Source organism: Haliotis rubra, unplaced genomic scaffold, assembly GCF_003918875.1.
Source record: "Haliotis rubra isolate DU_JTF1 unplaced genomic scaffold, ASM391887v1 Scf765, whole genome shotgun sequence".
In the NCBI taxonomy this organism is placed as follows: Eukaryota; Metazoa; Mollusca; class Gastropoda; order Lepetellida; family Haliotidae; genus Haliotis; species Haliotis rubra.
In genome coordinates this window covers 243,403-266,180 of record NW_025767485.1, presented here as the reverse complement: position 1 = coordinate 266,180, position 22,778 = coordinate 243,403, and the positions used below count along the sequence as shown (strand labels likewise).

Sequence of the window (22,778 nt, the reverse complement as noted above, 5' to 3'; positions counted from 1 at the left end):
TAATGTCAATCACTGGTTTGTGTTGTCCATGTTCGATTATATAGCTGTGGAATTGTTGTATGCGGTGTTAACCAACAAACAAACACAGCTTGAACGGAGTACAGGTTAATGTGACGAAGGCGCCAAGGTAACCGTAAGTTCCATTTCTCAACAAAGACTTAGCGCTAAGGCTGTTTTGTACAACGGCTCCCTGGTGTTGGTACCTCTAATAAATAGGAGTGAGTAGTATCTATGCCTTTTAACAAGTCAAACGTAATTTGTACAAGAATTATTAGAAAGAAACAATATATAACAGGGAAGAGGATGGGGGCAGAGTGAGAGAGAATAGCTTTAAAATTTTGAACACTTTTGGACAATCTGTTTGCCTGCTAACCCAAACTGCATGCTCAATGTTGCTTGTTGCTTTATCCCGTACTAAGCTATATCCAGCTGTATGGCCTAAATAATCGAGTCGGATCCATATCACCCAGTGACTGACATCATGAGCAACGTTCTACGCATGAGGGATAGAGGGAGCAAGAGGCGTTTTGGAAGTACTCTCTCTCTCTCTCTCTCTCTCTCTCTCTCTCTCTCTCTCTCTCTCTCTCTCTCTTGCTCTCTCTCTTGCCCTCTCTCTCTTCACTCGCTCTCTCATATAATGGTTGTTTGTTTCATTTTATTGAAAGGTCACGCCGAAGACCCGGGTTCGATTCCCCACATGGGTACAATGTGTGAAGTCCATTTCTGGTGTCCCCCACCTGGAATATTGCTAAAAGCTCCTTTAAACCAGTCACTCACTCATTTTATTAAAAATAAGCACGTCAAATTGCTTTAAAGCTTTCTCTGGACAGACCACCAGCCTCTATAATATAATATATTATCTTCATGCAGTGACTATAGAGATTGCCCTCACCCATGTCCCTGTCAGCGCATATAGATGTTGAGGAATTCCGGTCGTCATGGAGACGTTGCCTGCTGACTGTAGCTGTTGAAAAAAATGGTTTTGTATACAGTTGGTATGCTCAAGAGAGACGAAGTGTTTTGCCTTTGTCACAGTCTTGCCTCTGTCACAACGTAAAGTGTTTGAAATCACAAGTCCGTTTGCACAAATTTTGCACAGTCAAATGAAATCGACAGACCAACTCTGATGTTTTCGGCATCCGAAAAAAACAGTTGTTTAACAAACGATCATTATTGTCTTGTCACTTTCGCTATTGTTTACGAGGGGGGACCACATGCTGGTAGAACAGCCAGGTGTGCGAGTTGCACGTGTGAAACTGAAATTTCACTACACACGCTTGTTGATTACCTGGCTGTTGTATTGTGTTGTTTTCTAGAAGTTTCATCTTTAAACATAGTTATACCGATTTTTTTTCCAAAATAATATCCTCCCTAACCCTACACCCGACGCTCTCTCTCTCTCTTTCTCTCTCTTTCTCTCTCTCTCATACACTACCACCACACACCGGCTCTCGCACGCACGCACGCACACACTGTTGCTACTAGATGCAAATCACAAGATCATACTTTCTGTATTTTCTGTGCCGGATGCATCATCCCTGGAAAGGAAAGTGAGAGTATAACATATCTATATCATAACTATATATATCATAACTATAACATAACTATAACATAACTATAACATACTATAGCGGAACTATAACATTTAGCGTTGACATATTGCGATATATAGTTACACGTTCTTGTAACATCTCCCTAGTTGACATTCATAAATAACTCAAATATTTCTACCCTGATCAAAACTTACGCGCTCACTATATTTGTTACAAGTCCTTCATTGATCCTTCAGGGATTATCGTGATTTGGTTCTTTTTTTCTCTTTAGGTAAATTCGAATTTTATGTAAAAGAACTAGATTCCTGGTTGGGCGACACGGAACCAATTTCTGTTTCGAGAACAAAACCCACTCAAGTCAATATTTACAAGCCCACAAATGAAAACAAAGATAAAAGAATCAGATCATATGTGTTTGTTTGCTGTATTATTGTTTGTGAATCACTTGGATAGAAAAATGTGTGTGAAATAATTCAACTACATCCATATTCATTATACAAAACAAAATTTACAAATTTAAAAAAAAATAGGGTCTGTCGGTTTTGAAAGATGAATAATTTTTGACGTGGCATTAAACGCTTCTTTCAACAGTATTTTAGTCTTGTTGCGTTCCCATCATGAGTCAGTGATTGTACACATGTGGTATGATCGAACCCGACCCTTCCCTATATGAAGTTCGACATGACAGTCGCATTACAACCGGAACTAGGATTCGAACCATCTCCTGTTCAAAACAATTTTGTTTTCAACGTTTACGTGTAGTTTAGTTGTATAATTACTTACGTTTTCTTGCGGCAACGATTCGAGCCTGAAAAGAGAAAGCATGATTAAATTATGATGGGTGTTATCTGGTAAAAAAAGGAAGATGTCTGACAATGAGCCATCCAGTCAGACAGTCAGACAGTCAGACAGTCAACCATCCAGTAAGACATCCGATCTTAGTAGCGTCTTAGTCTTTTGGCATGTAGTGGTAAGTGTGACATCCGATCTTAGTAGCGTCTTAGTCTGTTGGTATGTAGCGGTAAGTGTGACATCCGACCTTAGTGACGTCTAAGTCTGTTGGTAGGTACTGGTAACCATTACATCCGATCTTAGTAGCGTCTAAGTGTGTTGCGTCTAACCAGCAGTTTACGGGTCCCCAGACCCGGAAGTAGAAATGTATTCTATATAAGCGTTTGCACAGCGCGTCATATATATATCGAAAAGCACGCAAGAGCGGGCTGATCTCCGTTAGGAGACATGTTAGACGAAATTAGAGGTCATTTTCGTGTCAAAAGTTTATTTTAAAACTTCGTCTGAAAGACCATAGTTTTAAACACTTATTTTAGTAATGCTCCAAAACATCAATCCAATCGTTAGTAATCAAGGGGAAATCCCGATGACGATCCTTTCTCTGATTGGTCAATTGTGGACGCACTAGTCGAATGTTCCAAATAAGGTAGTGGGTTACTACGACTGCCACAACTTTAACGCGCACGGTTGGTGAGTTGTATTTTGCTTGTCGCTTAATTTCAATTTTGTTTATTTGACTTGCTTAGCTATGGCTGTAAGGAGAATGGTGTATGATGATTTGTATGAGTTGTGTAGAGATGAGAGAAAGTTGATGGATTTGTTGGCAGCGTTTGGTTTAATTAGAAATTTCAGTGGGAAGTGTGTGAAGTGTGACAGTGGGAGTATAGGAGGTGAGGTGAAATTGGGTTTAACTTCGTGCTTGAGAATATTTCGCTCATATGACGACGTGCATGCGTGTGTATGTGTATGTGCGGCTGCTTGTACTAGCCCAGACTTAGGCTGGTTTTATAGTGCTAGCTCACTGAGATACCATGCCGCAGTGAAGCATGAATACCCCACTCAGACACATTATACTGACTCAGAGCCGACCAGTCCTTGTTGTACCCATTAATGCCGAGCGCCAGGCAGGGACCAAAAAGTACCATATTTTAACGTCTTTTGGTAGGACGCGGTCGGGGATCGAACCCGCGACTTTCCGCTCTCCGGGCGGACGCTCTAACCACTGCACCACGGAGGCGGTCGGGAGTATAGGAACGCGAAAGGATTCGAGTCGGAGTGAGGGTTGGTTATGTGTGGCGTTGCTCAAATAAAAATGCAATTATTAAATTGTAGCAAGGCGTGATTCTTGGTATTTTAAGTCTCATTTGTCCGTTAGTGAAATTATGAAATTGACGTTTTATTGGGTTTATCAACTGAGAGAGAATTTTGTGAGAGTGCAGTTGCGTCTGGGATCTGATCACACTTTAGTTGACTGGTTTAATTGTTGCAGAGATGTGTTTTTGTTTGTGATTGAAGATGAGAATGAGATGATAGCTGGGCCAGGGATTGAAGTGGAGATTGTTTGAGAGTAAGTTTGGGAAGAGAAAGTTTCACCGAGGAAGGCGAGTGGATGGTGTTTGGGTGTTTGGGTGTATCGAGAAAGAAAGTAACAGGATGTTTTTGGAAGTTGTGGAGAAGCGTGATGCAGATACCCTTTTGAGTGTGCTGAGAAAGTGGGTGCGATCGGGATCGATAATTCATTCTGATTGTTGGAAGGTGTATGCTAGACTGAATGAGATGGGATATGAGCATGTGACAGTGAATCATAGAACGGAACTTGTGAATGCAGAGAATGGTGCGTGCACTAATACAAATTGAGAGTACGTGGAGAGCGGTGCAAGCGTCCCTGCCCAGGTATCGAACTAGGAGAGGATTGTATGATAGTTATTTTGTGAAGTACATTGTGAGGAAGAAATATTTACGTTGTTCTGATGATCATTTTGTTACATTTCTTACTTTTATCCGCCGTGTACTTGACCCCCCCAAAAAACACATGAATATTTTAAAACCGTTGAAAATGAAAACAAAGAAAATGACGTGCAAAATGAAAACACTGATGAATTCAATTCAAGCGCAGATTTGTTCTTGTAAGGTAAGTGAATTCAATTCAAGCGCAGATTTGTTCTTGTAATGTAAGGTAAGTGAAGCGTTTCGATATTTGTTTTCCTAACGCTTGGAATGATGTGCTACATATAATGAAAACTTACCTATTTTGTTTATTGTAATTGAAAATGGAAAAAGAAAGATACATGAAGCATCTAAGGGCTAAAATATTTCATTTCAACGAAACAATACATTACTGGGATATTTTTTTTATTTTATGTCAGCGTCTTCTTAAAATATTGCAATTAAAACATTGCAATTGACAAACCCAGAAAATAATACAAACCCTAAAACATTGTTGAGGAGCGAAGGGCTAGGGAAGTTTATCGATTAGTATCCAAGGGTAATTTAATGGGCCAAAACAGCGATGTTGTTATTCGCTGGAGTAAACAAAAAATGGCGTCAGCGTTAGTGCTCGCTTCAATGTACATATGGCTTCTGCGCATGTCTGTAGCGTAAACCTCCGGGGACCCGTAAAGTGCAGTCTACCCATGTAGTGGTAAGTGTGACAGCCTATCTTAGTAGCATCTTTGTTGGTATGTAGTGGTGTGACATCCGATCTTAGTAGCGTCTTAGTCTGTTGGTATGTAATGGTCAGTGTGACATCCGATCTTAGTAGCGTCTTAGTCTGTTGGTATGTAGTGGTGTGACATCCGATCTTAGTAGCGTCTTAGTCTGTTGGTATGTAGTGGTGTGACATCCGATCTTAGTAGCGTCTTTGTTGGTATGTAGCGGTAAGTGTGACATCCGATCTTAGAAGCGTCTTTGTTGGTATGTAGTGGTAAGTGTGACATCCGATCTTAGTAGCGTCTTAGTCTGTTGGTATGTAATGATAAGTGTGACATCTTGTCTTAGTAGCGTCTTTGTCTGTTGGTATGTAGTGGTGTGACATTCGATCTTAGTGACGTCTTAGTCTGTTGGTATGTAGTGGTAAGTGTGACATCCGATCTTAGTAGCGTCTTTGTTGGTATGTAGTGGTAAGTGTGACATCCGATCTTAGTAGCGTCTTGGTCTGTTGGTATGTAGCGGTAAGTGTGACATCCGATCTTAGTAGTGTCTTTGTCTGTTGGTATGTAGTGGTGTGACATCCTCATCTTAGTGACGTCTAAGTCTGTTGGTATGTAGTGGTAAACATTACATCCGATCTTAGTAGCGTCTAAGTGTGTTGGTATGCAGTGGTAAGTGTGACATCCGATCTTAGTAGCGTCTTTGTCTGTTGGTATGTAATGATAAGTGTGACATCCGATCTTAGTAGCGTCTTGGTCTGTTGGTATGTAGTGGTCACCATGACATCCGATCTTAGTAGCGTCTTCGTCCAGTAATTACTTACAGATAGAAGGTCTGAAGATGCACAGCAGAAGTATGACTGTGAATGGAAGAGCCATCGCCGCTGCTCCGATCCCAATACCTTGCAGTAGGTGTTCCTCGCCTGAAAACACAACACTCTGTATCTGAAGGTGTACCCGTGAAAATCCGGGTTCAATTGATCTCCAGTAACCCATGTTTGTCGTTAGAGGCGACTAACGGTATCGGGTGGTCAGGCTCGCTGACTTGGTTGACACATGTCCTCGGTTCCCAATGGCGCAAATCGATGCTCATGATGCATGATGCTGATCACTGGATTGTCTGGTGCAGACTCAATTATTTACAGACCACTGCCATATAGCTAGAATATTGCCGAGTGCGGAGTAAAACTAAACTCACTCACTCACTCTAAAGTTGCCTTCACCATACACCATTTCTGACTTTTGTGTACATTACGAAATCAGTTTGAATAAGTTCGAAATACTGCTGACATACGACACAGTGTATGTATTAATATTAGTTCCTAGTCACTCTTTTCAAATGCTGATCAGCCGTAAAGATCCAGGTTAGAATTGATCTAAAGCGGCTTGGCTGGTAGGCTGATCGCCGCTGTGATACTGTCTGGCCGTGCTGTACTTCTATGTAATTGTATAACAACGCCTTGAATGTAGTGTTGTGGACCCATTGGTGGACCCAAACACAACATAACAACATTGTTGATCAATGCCTTACAAATCACAGGCCCTCGTGTCTTTGCGAGGATTAAAGATGTTAAAAACACACAAAACATTTGAGATGACCCCCGACTCGAAATGCTTCACAGTACAATACATGATGACAAGGCCGGACACTTCGGTGTACCCTACACGCCTGCCTTGCCGATCGCTACGCTAGCTTCGCATGCAATCAATTAAAACTTAATGTAAACATAATCATGGGTGATTGTCCTATCGATCACCACTCATGACACCAACCAATTCTTTTTTGTTATTTCTGCAAGTCGACTGAACCCCGTTTTGACCCCCAACTAAACGATCTTGACACAAATGGATGACGATGTGTCCGCACAAAACGGGGATGTGGTCAAAGCAAGCCCTCTGGTTGGTTGATGCTTGTTTAGGAGACATTTACAATTGATGCTTTCTTATGAAAAGCCAGTGCTCGAAAACATTCTTACATTAAGCAGTCGATAAGAGAAAAAAATCCCGCGAATTTATAAAGAATTGCAGATTTACAAGCGTTGACCAATCAGAGGGCTTGCTTCCACTACACCCCCGTTTAGTGCGGACATATCGTCATCCATTTGTGTCAAGATCGTTTAGTTGAGTCAAAATCGGGTTTCAATCGACTTACAGAAATAACAATAAAGAAGTGTTAGGTTTCATGATTGGTGATCGATAGGCCAATCATCCATGATTATGTTTACATTAGGTTTTAATCGATTACATGCGATGGTAGCGTAGCGATAGGCAAAGCAGGCGGGTAGGGTACACCGAAGTGTCCGGCCTTGTCATAATGTATTGTACTGTGAAGCATTTCGAGTCGGGGGTCACCTAAAAAATGTTTTAAAAATTAATCGTTAATCTCCGCAAAGAACACAAGGGCCTGTGTTACAAATATCCTCTGCTGAGTATGACGTGGCAAACTTGAGAAAACCTCCAGTCTTCCAAATTGATAAGTAATATAGTGTTGTTAAAATATCACCAGTAATTTTCCTTTTCTCCGAATTCGTTTTACATGAAACGAACAGAAAGAGGAAATATATGATTTTGATTTAGGGATTGATTTCCTTATAAACGAAAACATGTTTCGCAACCATTCAAAACTTAAAATAGAGTTTGGAAAGAGTTTCGCCACGAGCTTGCAATCTAAAATGAGGTTTGGTTTAGTTTTGGTTGGTTATTGTTTAACGTCGCACTCAGCAGTATTCCAGCTATATGATTGCGGTCTGTAAATAATTGAGTCTGGACCAGACAATCCCGTGATCAACAGCATGAGTTTCGATCCACGCAATTTGAATAGGATGACCTATGAAAAGAATCCTATATCAAGATATGATTAATTATCACACTGAGGGGCTTTGCTGAGAAACTATTATACCAGAAACGCCTTTTCAAAATCGGAATCTTCTTTCCGAGGCAAAATCACCCACTACCCTATAACAAAGCTGAGCTTCCAACCTTGTCAATTCAAGCCTGCGTTTCATGGTAATAGGTTCCTGTCGGAACTGAAATAATTTCTGCCATAGCAGACGATCTGGTCGACCAGATAACGAACAGATCTGAGATTTCATCCCTAACGGGTATTACATAATTCAGAATATAAATGCTGACCTAAGTAAAAGCACGAAAATCGAGATAATGGTGACATACATGATTTCGTAGAAGTTGTATCGAGTGTTGTCGTCGTAGATGATGTACTGTTGACGTCCCTGCTGGTGCTGGCCTGAGATGACCCAGTGGGGTGATCATCAGAGGTGCTAGTCGTAGTAGGTGCAGTTGTAGTTGTGGTCAGTGGAGTTGTAGTCAATGAAGGTGTAGTTGTGGGCAATGGTGGTGTAGTTGTGGTCAGTTTCACGCCGTTTATCAGCTGATCGAGAAATGTTTTGATAAATTCGGTATCCCCCTCACAAGTCCCGTTGACGTCTTTAGAACCTACTGTTTCCTGTAAAATCAAATGTATGTATATGATGTGATGCGACATATGTACATTGTAACAAAATGAAACTATGTGTGATTTATGTGGTTTGAACAATAAGCAGCCTATTTCAGTATACATGTATTTGTAAATCACATCGTTATATATCTTGAAGTAAATGTCAGTTATTTAAGGACAGATATAGGGCTATGGGGTAGCCTGGTTTTCAAAGAGTTTGCTCGTAGTGGCATAAGCTGGGTTCGATTCCAAACGTTGTTACCCTATTCCCTGTGTCTCCAGAGGGATATCACTTGAATATTGCTAAACGGTGCTTAAGTTACACTCGCTCGCTCACTCACTCACGCACTCACTCACTCACTGTACATTTTTTTTTCAAAAGAATCCAACGTACATTAAATTGTGAAATATTGATCCACAACTGGCCAGTCACGCACGAAGTGTTCAGGTTTATCCTAAATAGATGTAAGGTTGAGGTCCCCGGTGTTGTTGTTGCTGCTGCTGTTGATAGCGTCATTGTCGCTTCTAAGAAAAAATACATAAAAGCAATAAAAACACATCTAAGCATTACATATAAATAAACAGAGTAATGGCAGATATAAACTTTCCACAACTTCCGCATTTCCAAGTTGCTTTAAACTGTCATTGTTCATGGATATGAATTTGCATATGATAACCGAATCGGGTGTGGTATGACGGCCATTTTGTTTACTTGAGTTGTGATAATGTAGCATTAGTGTTTATGGATAAACATAAAGTCAAACACTATTTCTCGACTTTTAGTGTGTCGAAATTGCGGTTGATACGAAGTAAAATGTGGGTCCTTTAGTATTCATTTTGTCGATATTACGATTGTGTCTAAAGTCGTATATAACTCGAAGTATTTACGTAGGTCCTTCCAACTTCGACGGACGGTGTGGTAGCCCAGTGGTTAAAGCGTTTGCTCGTCATGTAAACGATCTGGGTTCAATTCCCACATAGGTACAATGCATGAGGCTTATTTCTGGTGTCCCCCGCTGTGATATTTCTGGAATATTGCTAAAACGGCGTAAACCTAAACTCACTCACTCATTCTTCGACACATCAGTGTTTGACTGTACACTATGAATAAACATGACAACTGCAATCGCTGATTTACATAATCAATGCAGTGAATAAGTGGAGTACTGGGGACACTGTGTTATATAAGCTCGTCTTGGTCACATCATCTAAACTGAAGAACGAAAGAAAGTACACACCTGGTCTTTTGGAATGTTTTTGAAAAGTCACAAACATTGTGTACTTGTAAGACACAATCAAAACACTTTCCATATATTTACGTTGCATTGTTAAAAAACCCATCCCAAAGTAGCAGTTGTGTACTATTTTTGTAAGTTTGTTACAATATATAAATTGCTGGAATATTGCTAAACGCGGCTAAAACTCAACTCACTCACTACAATATTTATGAAAATATCAGTACTTATTGAATCTTTTGAATGAATGATAGCACATATGTTTGTATAAATACAATTCGGTAACATTTAAAAACACCCTTCTTCTGAACCTATGACAACACTAAATATGTTGAGGAGTCTAAACCAAAATATTTAGTTTTCAAGGAAGCAATTTTCTAACACGAGGATGACTCTCACCTAGACCCTAGACTGTTTTACTTTCGAGATAAGGGCCAACAAAAGTCATATTTTGTCACGGATTTGTTCATAGTCGGATTTTCTCTTTATGTTAGCCGGCGAGCGAAATTAGCTATAAATAAAACAAGTTGAATGTTGGTTGAAGTGAGTGAAACACTTCCTCAAGGTACTTACTCTTTGACGATGTGGCTGGGGCGCTGCTGCTGCTGATGCCGGTGTTGCTGCTGCTGATGCCGGTGTTGCTGCTGCTGATGCCGATGTTGCTGCTGCTGATGGTGGGGATGGTGGTCGTAGCCTCACAGATATTTCGTGTTCCTGTAAATGTATTTCACGTTTGTTAGAATGAGTGAGTTTAGTTTTACGCCGCACTCAGCAATAACCCTGCCATATGACGGCGGTCTGTAAATAATCGACTCTGGACCAGACAACAAGCACTGGGCTCAATGGGCTCAAATTATCTGTTTCAACACGTCATCACAAAACTTAGAAACCTTTTCTGGAAGCTTTGGCTGATTTACAAGAACGATACCCTTATAAGAAATCTTACTTTTGCAAACAGCATATTTGGGCAAATAACAATATACAATAAACTGGAAACAAATCTATATTATATGAAACCCGTGAAGGTCCGGGTTAGAATATTGATCTTCAGTAACCCATGCTCGTCGTAAGAGGCGACTAACGGGATCGGGTGGTCAGGCTCGCTGGCTTGGTTGACACGTGTCATCGTATCCCAACTGCGTAAATTGATGCTCATGCTGTTGATCACTGGATTGTCTGGTCCAGACTCGATTATTTACAGACCGCCGCCATATAGCTGGAATATTGCTGAGTGCGGCGTAAAACTAAACTCACTCACTCACTGTCCGTCCGTCCGTCTGACTGTATGTCAGCCTGACGAGCGAACGCCTTAACAACTAGGCTACCCCACTGCCCCTCTACATCGAGTTAAATATCGATTCGTAAAGCAATACATTGAGACTTGCTTGTGCTTTTACATCTAGGTGTTTGACGGAACGTATTTGTGTAAATTCATATCTAAACTATCCCTGTTGCAACAGAAGTAATACGTTAGTCCCAAAATTTTCAAGTAAATTTAGGTCTACCAAGCATTTAAACGTAGTATATGTGTTGTTGTAAGTAATGGCTAAATCTCAGTACAATCGCCAGCGGCTGAAGGGATGGTGTATATCCAGGTAGCAAAGGGGTATGCTCCCATTTGTCAGACATCCCAATAGCCAGACAGGTTAAAACAACAAACCATCTGGTAGAGTTCACAGCTAATTCACCCGTGAAGATCCGGGTTAGAATTGATCTTCAATAAACCATGCTTGTTGTAAGCGGGTGGTCAGACTCGCTAAAGTGATTGACACATGTCATCCCAATTGTGTAGATCGATGATCATGCTGTTGATCACCGGATTGTCTGGTCCAGACTCGATTATTTACAGACCGCTGCCATATAGCTTGAATATTGCTGAGTGCGACGTGTAACTAAACTCACTCACTAACAGCTAACCCCTTGCCTGTTACCTCTTAATGAAATAGGAATGGCCCATAAAATACATAACAGAACAGAACTTTATTACGCTCAGGCCGATATCATCGATATATGAAGTACAAATGACAATAAATTATAATATTGTGGCGGAATAGTAGTTAGCTTGAAGATTTTACAATTTGCATGATATATTTACAGAATTTACTGTATACTATTAACAGATACTATTTTACATGTAAAGAATGATTTGAATGTTGACATATTTGGTCTTTTTATAAAGGAAGCTGGTATATGCATTGATCTTTCCTTTCTAAAATATGTGCATTTAGGATATAATGAAACTCATCACCCACTGTAAGTCCCCATGTTCCTTAGTATGGTGATTTACCATCAGTTGCTGGCGATCTATTTTAATGGTGTTAAATGTAATGAGTAATCTTTGAATGCGTTAAATTAAATTTTTTAATGTTTGAAGCGGTTAGTATTTAGGCATAAATTGTGATATCTTGATGATATTGTACTGTCCTTTGTCACACATGTTAAATATATTTAGCACAACTAAATGGGTGGGGTGTGGTCTTGTGCATAGAACGCAGGTCACAAATCAGGAGAATTTAAGCAACGTTGGGTGCGGATAGTCCTTGGATGGGTGACCGTGTTTTGCAGCTTGACTCCTGGGAGTTTCTAGGATTTCTGTCTCGCCCCTCAACGAAGCATACATGTTGTGAGACAGGTGAGTTCGTTAAGAAAATTGCCTCTGTTCACCCAGCAGTGAATGGGTACCCGGTGGGATAAGTCATATGACTATGAACCTTCCAGCGCCTCACAGGCAGCTTGGGTTATCCGGGGTAATGTCCATCATGTTGTATGTGCTTAGAGCATGTCCCTGCGGTGTGGAGTTCAGCGTTATGTAAATGGTCATATTATTATTACCATTCTACTCTATTATTATCATAACTATTCTCGTCACTATATGGCTGAAATATTGCCGATGTGACGGTAAATTTTAACTTACTCACTCACTGTAACAGAAGCAGCGTCAGCTAACTCACTAACCCATTCCATCGAGGCTTGGACAGTTCGTGGTCATAGTTTCAATTTAAATACCCATGCATACATTAGGACTCTTTGTTCATAGAAAACAGGTGGTAGTTGTGTTTCCTGTAGACATCCTTCAACAGACAAATCAACGAGGGGCGTCTGACGAGGAAGTAGTGTACTTCTCCATTTGTTTAAAGGAGAATACGAACGAAAACAAAACTTTTGATATATTGTAAAGGTATTCTAAAAGTCACATTCCGTGATTAAAATTGAACAAAAAGTTTGTAAAATAGCAATAAAAACACAAAAACGTACTCGTATTTCCGCCTATTACGGAAACACCCGACAGTTAATGAGCAGAGGGGGTATCACGTGACTTGACGTCATAAGTGCCTGTTGCTGATGGCTTCCTCTTTGATTTTACCTCACAACTTAATAGTGTCCGTGGATGCTGAAGCAGTAAAAGATGTTCCTGATGTCATTTCTGAAATGGATGTTAGACCGTATCAATACGATCCGATTTTACATCTTGCAAGACAATCTTCCCCTGAAGATGAAGAAGAAGAATCAAGCGAAACGGAGGCATTGCTTGAGGTCAAAATAAATTTTAAAATAGACCATATCATTTAACAAGATTACTATTTGTCAGCAAAATGTCATACAGTTCCAGCCAGCAAACCCACCCCTATAAATATATGACCAGTCACTAAGAATTATTTAAAAAAAAAATGTGATTACAGTTCATTTTGTGTCAAATGGGTGACTGTAGGGTGTCTGGGATTTAAAAACAAAATAATTATGTTTCAGACGAGGGAGAATAAAAATTATCTGCTTCAAAAGTTACACTGGAATTATTTTGTTGAAAAGAATTAGGATCCTAGTTCTCATTAATAACGTATCAAGTCTCGATACAAGATCCCAGCCTGGTCGAGCAGAGATAATTTTTGCGACGCAGATAAGTTATTCCCCGAAAACTGGAGAATTATAAAATACTAGTCAGGACCACGTATGTTTCCCCATTGTTTGGTTATGGAAATAGTTATGGTACTCGGTCAAAGCCTTAGAATGACATCCTACGAGTCTGATGACGACGTGCGTAATTGGACAAAATGTATCAACCAAGTCAGCGAGCCTGACCACCCGATCCCGTTAGTTGCCTCTTACGACAAGCATGGGTTACTGAAGGTTCATTCTAACCCTGATCTTCACGGGGAGACAAGCATGGGTTACTGAAGGGAGAGAGGGAGAGAGAGAGAGAGAGAGTTATAGTCATGTTAAAGTTATAATTATGTTATAGTAATGACATAGTTATGTTATAGTTTATGCTATAGTTATGTTATAGTTATCATATAGTTATGTTATAGTTATAATATAGTTGTTATAGTTATGTTATAGTTATGACATAGTTATGTTATAGTTATGTTATAGTTATGTTATAGTTATGTTATAGTTATGTTATAGTTATGTTATAGTTATGTTATATGTTATAGTTATGTTTATAATATAGTTATGTTATAGTTATGTTATAGTTATAATATAGTTGTTATAGTTACGTTATAGTTATGACATAGTTATGTTATAGTTATGTTATAGTTATGTTATAGTTATGTTATAGTTATGACATAGTTATGTTATAGTTATAATATAGTTGTTATAGTTACGTTATAGTTATGATATAGTTATGTTATAGTTATAGTTATAGTTATGTTATAGTTATGACATAGTTATGTTATAGTTATGATATAGTTGTTATAGTTACGTTATAGTTATGATATAGTTATGTTATAGTTATGATATAGTTATGTTATAGTTATAATATAGTTATTATAGTTATGTTATATTTATTATATAGTTATGTTATAGTTTATGTTATAGTTACCGGGAATTCCCATATTTAGGCCCACGCGAAAGTTAGCCCATGGGCTAAAGTACGGGATTTTTTTCCGTACTTAAGCCCATGGGCTTTAATTTTGTATTTAATTCTTGGGTGTTTAGACTGACGTCCCTTTCCAAACGCAGAGACTTTGACTCTGAATAGTGTCACTCCCATAGATATCAGTCAGTCACTCCTGTTATATTAGTATGAAGTTAAATTGTTCATGAATTCAGACTTGATGTCGTCACTGTGTGGCTGGAATAATGCCGATGTGACGTAAAGCCCAACTAAACTAAACTCTGACTATTAGTTTGAAGTTCATATTTTGCATAGAATAGACTGTTAGAACTTCATCTTTCCGTTCACAGTTGAAATACTCATTTGAGTGAACATTTTCACAGCTTTGAACTCTGAAAACAGTGTGGCTCTAAATACTCACTGTAGAGACTAGTCATTGGTCTTAGATGTCAGTTAGTCCTCTCATAATATACTGAGTCAAAGAAGAAACTTCACATTCTTTCTTCAGGGCACTATAAAAGAACAAGAGATGGTAAGATGGTTAAATTGTTATTATTTCATTGCTGAGATCTGTGTGATGTACTCGATACACTGACAGTGCCATAATCAGTTCCATTAGGCTACACCGCCGTACCAAAACATGGGTATACAGAATGTCAAGTCACAAGAATAAAAATGCGAAATTTCTCAGTTCAATATCGTGTATGGCCACCCCGCGCATTCACCACTGCCAAACACCGTCTCCTCATCGACTGCCTGATGCTTGTGAACACGTGGTTGGGGATTCTGCGCCATTGCTCTTGCATTGCAGCGCCAAGTTCCTGCAAATTCTGAGGTTGGTTCCTAAGACCCCGAAGCCTTCTCCCAAGTGCATCCCAAACGTGCCCTATTGGATTAAGGTCAGGGGACCTCGATGGCCAGTCCATGACGTTAATTCCAGCGTTTTGAAGGAAATTTCATGTCAACATCGCGGTATGCGGCCGAGCATTATCATGCTGGAACTGTATACCTGGGCCATGAGCCGCCATGAAAGGAACGAGTTCACGGGTGAGCACCTGGTCGCGGTAAGCAGCAGCTGTGAGGTTTCCACGGAGGACCAGAAGTCGGGAACGGTTGTTCCCACAAAAGGCACCCCACACCATGCAACTTCCGCCCCCGAATCTGTCGACTTCCTGTACACAACATTGGGCATACCGTTCACGACATCGTCTCCAGACTCTATGCCTGCTGTCCGCGCATCTGAGGGTAAACCTGGATTCATCGCTAAAGACGACTCGCTTCCAGTCTCTCTGGGTCCATCGGAGGTGACGTTGGGCCCACAGCAGACGTTGACGTTGATGAAACGGCGTCAACATTGGCCCACGATATGGACGTGGAGAATGGAGATTGGCAGCCCGCAACCGATTTCGAATCGTCTGTGAGGACAGTCGACCTCTAAACATCTCAGCCCTGGTTCGTGTAGCCGGCAGAAATCTGTCACGTAGGTGACGTAGGACGATTTGACGGTCTTCTGCTCGTGACGTCACTCGTGGACGACCCGACCTTGGGCGATCATAAGTGGTTCCAGTTTGTTGTAGACGACCTCGCAAGTCATACACAGTACGACGGCTGCATCCCATTGCTCTTGCGACGTCAATAACTGATCTTTCCGCTTGCAACATGCCAACGGCACGTTCACGTTGCACATTTGACAATCGTGGCATTTCAAGTACCGTTAGAACTGTGGTTTAAAAGTGTTTTTTCAATTCTTGAGGCCAATGCAAACACGTGCATATGAAGAAAACTTCGATGCGAAGATCACGTGATGGACTGCACGTGCAAAACCTGATTTGGCACTAACGTCATTTGCACGACGAATGGATGGGTTTGAGTGGGTTTTGCTAACGTTTTTCTAGAGTCCAAAGGTAGGGATCCCATTTCGGATACATAGATGTATCATCAGAGAAAAATTATTCATTATTTTTCAAATTACATTTTGTGAAGTTTCTTTTTTGACTCAGTATAACTTTATCATTCACGTTCACATTTTCATAACTTTAAATTTTGAATTTAAAGACCAGATTCCTGATTAAAGAGTTTTAAAAAATCCTGATTCTTTTCCTTTTATCAAAATACTGTGCATTTTCGAATTTAAGCCTTGGGCTTAAATATGGTTAAATATTCCATCACTAGAACAGTGATTTTCCGTATTTAATTCCCGGTATGTTATAGTTATGTCATAGTTATATATACACTATTATAAACTATTATCAAATAATGTTATCGTAATGTTGTAAGTGAAACGATTAAAGTTAATTACACCAGAGATACTACTACACCATACACATATGCAAGGTGTTCAGACAACATGCACAATCACCTCTTACCGAACAATGTTATCGCGCTGTGGTTTGTTTATTTATTTGTTTGTTTGATGTTTAACGCCACACTCACCAATTTTCTATCTATATAACTACGGTCTGTTTATATTCGATTGTGGACCAGACAATCCAGTGATCAACAGCATGAGCATCGATCAACGCAACTGGGTACAATGACATGTGTCAACCAAGTCAGCGTGCCTGACCACCCGATCCCGCTAGTCGCCTGTTACGACAAGCAAGGGTTGCTGAAGATCAATTCCTACCCGGATCTTCATGGGTTTTATTGATATAGTAATTTATCATGCATTTTTCTATTTCACATATGACAATGACTTCAATATATGGGATTCAAGCTTTTCATTTGGGCTATTTATGTTTAACACTATGTTGTATATACGCAGGTTGTTTTTAAAGTTATTACTTGGGCCCATGTTCACAAAGCGACTTTAGCGATGATTGCACTCCTATGCTAAAACATAAGAGTTATGATTACCTAAGACCGCTTTGTGGAGCGTGACCTGCAGTATTAACGTAAGGAAGCTGCCTGTGTATCGGTTTCATTTGTGTAAACAAGGTTCAACTTTTATCCTCATGTCCTTTCGTACCACAAAAAATGTAAATTGACATACCCCGTTCATGGGTATAATTTTCCAAACAGCGGCGTAAATATTTGGAAAAAAGATTTGATATTCAGAACATTGCGTAGGCGTTGATAAAGCACCATTGATATTATATACAGTGGTATACGAGGGGTATAATGAACATCGTAGCAGTGTTGATTCACACTTTGTGTACCTTGTTTTGTACGTCGGTGTATTTAAATAAACATATGTAAATGTTTGTTGTAAAGGCATAGAGGATACTAAATGACCTTCCGTGTAATACCATGTTTTATTGAAGTTAATGATCTGGTATCAAACGAGCGAGTTTATTTTTACGCCGCTTTTAGAAATATCACAGCAATTTCACGGCTGGAGACACAAGAAATGGACTTTACACATTGTACCCATGTGGGGAATCGAACCCGAGTCTTCGGCGTGACGAGCGAACGCTTTAACCACTAGGCTACCCCACCGCCCCAACTTTGTATAGAATGAGGTCGGTTTTATACCATTTTGGGCGATATACCTGCAACATCACGGCGGGGGACACCAGAAATGGACTTCACACATTGTACATGCCAAGATCTAGTGAGTGAGTGAGTTCAGGTTTACTCCGCTTGTAGAAATATTACAGCAATATCACGGCAGGGGACACCAGGCGCGACAAAGGACGACATGAAGTTACGTGGATACTCGACCAGAATCAACACCTGTTATTAATACAACTATCCTCAATCCGTTCAGCTTTGAACTCTTGAAAACAGTGTGGCTCTCTAAATACTCACTGTAGAGACTAGTCATTGTCTTAGATGTCAGTCAGTCCTCTCATAATAGTTTGAAGTTCGTGTTTTGCATTAAAGACTGTCAACTTTATCATTCACGTTCACATTTTCATAACTTTAAATTTTGAATTTAAAAACCAGTTTCCTGATTAAAGAGTTTTAAAAAATCCTGATTCTTTTCCTTTTATCAAAAGACTGTGCATTTTCGAATTTAAGCCCTGGGCTTAAATATGGTTAAATTATTTCATCACTAGTAACAGTGATTTTCCGTATTTAATTCCCGGTATGTTATAGTTATGTCATAGTTATATATACACCATTATAAACTATTATCAAATAATGTTATCGTAATGTTGTAAGTGAAACGATTAAAGTTAATAAACACTAGAGATAATACTACACCCATACACATATGCAAGGTGTTCAGACAACATGCACAATCACCTCTTACCGAACAATGTTATCGCGCTGTGGTTTGTTTTATTTATTTGTTTGTTTGATGTTTAACGCCACACTCACCAATTTTCTATCTATATAACTACGGTCTGTTTATATTCGATTGTGGACCAGACAATCCAGTGATCAACAGCATGAGCATCGATCAACGCAACTGGGTACAATGACATGTGTCAACCAAGTCAGCGTGCCTGACCACCCGATCCCGCTAGTCGCCTGTTACGACAAGCAAGGGTTGCTGAAGATCAATTCCTACCCGGATCTTCGTGGGTTTTATTGATATAGTAATTTATCATGCATTTTTCTATTTCACATATGACAATGACTTCAATATATGGGCTTCAAGCGTTTCATTTGGTATATTTATGTTTAACACTATGTTGCATATACGCAGGTTTTTTTTAAAGTTATTACTTGGGCCCATGTTCACAAAGCGACTTTAGCGATGATTGCACTCCTATGCTAAAACATAAGAGTTATGATTACCTAAGACCGCTTTGTGGAGCGTGACCTGCAGTATTAACGTAAGGAAGCTGCCTGTGTATCGGTTTCATTTGTGTAAACAAGGTTCAACTTTTATCCTCATGTCATTTCGTACCACAAAAAATGTAAATTGACATACCCCGTTCATGGGTATAATTTTCCAAACAGCGGCGTAAATATTTGGAAAAAAGATTTGATATTCAGAACATTGCGTAGGCGTTGATAAAGCACCATTGATATTATATACAGTGGTATACGAGGGGTATAATGAACATCGTAGCAGTGTTGATTCACACTTTGTGTACCTTGTTTTGTACGTCGGTGTATTTAAATAAACATATGTAAATGTTTGTTGTAAAGGCATAGAGGATACTAAATGACCTTCCGTGTAATACCATAGCGTTTTATTGAAGTTAATGATCTAGTATCAAACGAGCGAGTTTATTTCTACGCCGCTTTTAGAAATATCACAGCAATTTCACGGCTGGAGACACAAGAAATGGACTTTACACATTGTACCCATGTGGGGAATCGAACCCGAGTCTTCGGCGTGACGAGCGAAACGCTTTAACCACTAGGCTACCCCACCGCCCCAACTTTGTATAGAATGAGGTCGGTTTTATACCATTTTGGGCGATATACCTGCAACATCACGGCGGGGGACACCAGAAATGGACTTCACACATTGTACATGCCAAGATCTAGTGAGTGAGTGAGTTCAGGTTTACTCCGCTTGTAGAAATATTACAGCAATATCACGGCAGGGGACACCAGGCGCGACAAGGAACATGAAGTTACGTGGATACTCGACCAGAATCAACACCTGTTATTAATACAACTATCCTCAATCCATTTCAAAACATGATGCCGATTTTCCTATACCGTGACGCATTTCGACACTCAACGTAAAAAAGGCAAAATGTCGTTTTACCTGACAGTAAAATAATGTACAGTCCAATGTACCGTGTGACGGCGAGGCACACATCCGCTGATAGCCCCATGTTCTCACTTCCTTAAAGCTTCTGAATCAATGAGTTAATAACGCAAGCGTCGTATATCCATTTCAGAACATGATGTCGAACTCCCATACCGCGGACGCCATTTTGGACGGTATATGTAAAAATAACAAAACAGGTTTACCTGACAGTAATATAATCAGTCCCATGTACCGTGTTACGGTGACGCACACATCCATTGATAGCCTCATGTTCTCACTTCCTCATAGACTGTGAAGATAGCAGCTCCACCAGTGGCTGTGAACCCACATCCTGCAGGCGTACATGTCCATAAATCCAGCTTATCGTATTGCCTGACAATGCTAAAACTTCCTCCACTGATTTCAGATCCTCGCACGCTGATTGGTCAGCACGGGTTTTTATCTGAGCTGTATGAACGTGATTTCGAGAAATAATGTTTATTATGATAACGGAAGCTTTTCCTGGTTTGACATTAGGGACTGTTCTGGTTTGTTGTATTGTGGTTATGGGGTATACGTTCATTGTGCCGTGTACGTAATATCATTATTATCACATAACGATCTTTGTCAAATATTCTAAGGCTATACAATCAATGTTGCAGCCATCATCATGCCATGTTCGACAATGTCATCGTCATCATTACATCTCCATCGTCATTACGATTAACACCATGATCGTCATCACTGTCATCGTCATGGAATCAAGTCGCCATTAAATTTAACACCATCATCGTCATCATCACATCACAGCCGTCAGTATGAACATCATCATCGTCATCACATCGCCGTCGTCATTACGAACATCGTCATCACGTCATGATCACAGCGGCGTCGTCATTACGAACATCATCATCATCGTCATCACATCGCCGTCGTCATTACGAACATCATCGTCATCACATCGCTGTTGTCATTACAAACATCATCATCACGTCATCATTACATCGCCGTCGTCATTAAGAACATCATCATCACGTCATCGTTACATCTCCGTCGCCATCATCATCACATCACCATGATCATCATCCTCACATCACAGTTATCATCAAGAACATCATCATCACGTCATTGTCACATCGCCGTCGGCATTACGAACATCACCATCATCGTCATCATCACATCACAGTCGTCATTACGAACATCACCATCATCGTCATCATCACATCACCGTCGTCAGTATGAACATCATTATCCTCGTCATTTTCACGCCATCATCTTAATAATCTTTTCAAACATTACCATCACCCTCAACACCATCTTTGTCTTCAACTCCATCATCATCGTAATCATCGTCATCGTCGTCGTCATCATCATCATCATCATCATCAATCATCATCATTAATCATCAATCATCATCATCATCATCATCATCATCATCATCATCATCATCATCATTATCATTATCATCATCATCATCATCATCATCATCCATCATCCATCATCATCAATCATCATCAATCATCATCAATCATCATCAATCATCATCAATCATCATCAATCATCATCAATCATCATTAATCATCATCAATCATCATCATCATCATCATCATCCATCATCATCAATCATCATCAATCATCATCAATCATCATCAATCATCATTAATCATCATCAATCATCATCATCATCATCATCATCCATCATCATCAATCATCATCAATCATCCATCATCATCAATCATCATCATCAATCATCATCATCATCATCATTCATCATCATTCATCATCATTCATCATCATCATCATCATCAATCATCATCAATCATCATCCATCAATCATCAATCATCATCCATCATCATCATCATCATCATCATCATCATCATCATCATCATCATCATCATCATCCTCCATCCTCCATCCTCCATCCTCCATCCTCCATCCTCCATCAATCATCCTCCATCAATCATCATCCATCAATCATCAATCATCAATCATCATCATCATCAATCATCATCAATCATCATCATCAATCATCATCATCATCCATCATCAATCATCATCATCATCATCATCAATCATCATCATCAATCATCATCATCATTATCATCATTGTTATTATCAACAACGAGGAGAGTTCTATGGATATACAGCTTCTTTATTAATAATCTATTGAACTCTCCTCGTGGTTCAGAACACCAACTTCTAAATGCAACTCAAAGAAGTTTACACCATCATGGTCATCGCCACATCACCATGATAATACTCGTCTTAAACATCCTCAACATATCATCAAAACCACCTTCGTCATCATCATATAACCACAATCGTCTTACACATATCATCATCATATTAATATCACAATCACGAATACATCTCACGCCCCAGAATATCAACACCAACATTACCCTTACAATCGATGTTCAAAACATCAACAGTATTATCGTAAAAAATCATCGTAACCACCATCGTTCCAACAGAGTATAATAGGTTATTAAGTTCGCCCATACTCGGTAGATACAGCGTTTATTGTTTGTTATACAGGATCTCAAATTCATAAGTGATAAGCTGTTTCAAATTTATCCTGAAATCCTTATCCCGACCCTGAACCCTCGAACAGATCGCTTTCTCTAACTTATAGAATCTGGCGTTTAACCTATTTCTT

The 22,778-nt window shown here is 39.7% G+C and overlaps 1 protein-coding gene across 1 annotated transcript; it reads right to left on the bottom strand.

Moving 5' to 3' along the window:
- Positions 1 to 800: 800 nt before the first annotated feature.
- On the bottom strand, positions 801 to 20,302 carry LOC124260478 (A-agglutinin anchorage subunit-like). Its single transcript, XM_046694808.1, has 8 exons — positions 20,134 to 20,302; positions 10,256 to 10,396; positions 8,842 to 8,972; positions 8,165 to 8,456; positions 5,818 to 5,916; positions 2,337 to 2,361; positions 1,507 to 1,538; positions 801 to 964 (listed from the first exon to the last, which is right to left on the bottom strand). Exons 1-8 carry the CDS (start codon positions 20,201 to 20,203, stop codon positions 801 to 803), a joined length of 954 nt encoding a protein of 317 aa, XP_046550764.1. The 5' UTR covers positions 20,204 to 20,302.
- Positions 20,303 to 22,778: the final 2,476 nt, after the last annotated feature.

Coding starts and splice junctions, on each gene's coding strand:
- LOC124260478 (XM_046694808.1), bottom strand. CDS start 20,203: ATGGGGCTATCAGCGGATGTGTGCCTCGCCGTCACACGGTACATTGGA. Junction 5,917..8,164: donor TACAACTTCTACGAAATCAT/GTATGTCACCAT, acceptor TTGTGTTTTCAG/GCGAGGAACACCTACTGCAA. Junction 965..1,506: donor CGGCACAGAAAATACAGAAA/GTATGATCTTGT, acceptor TTTTTTCAACAG/CTACAGTCAGCAGGCAACGT.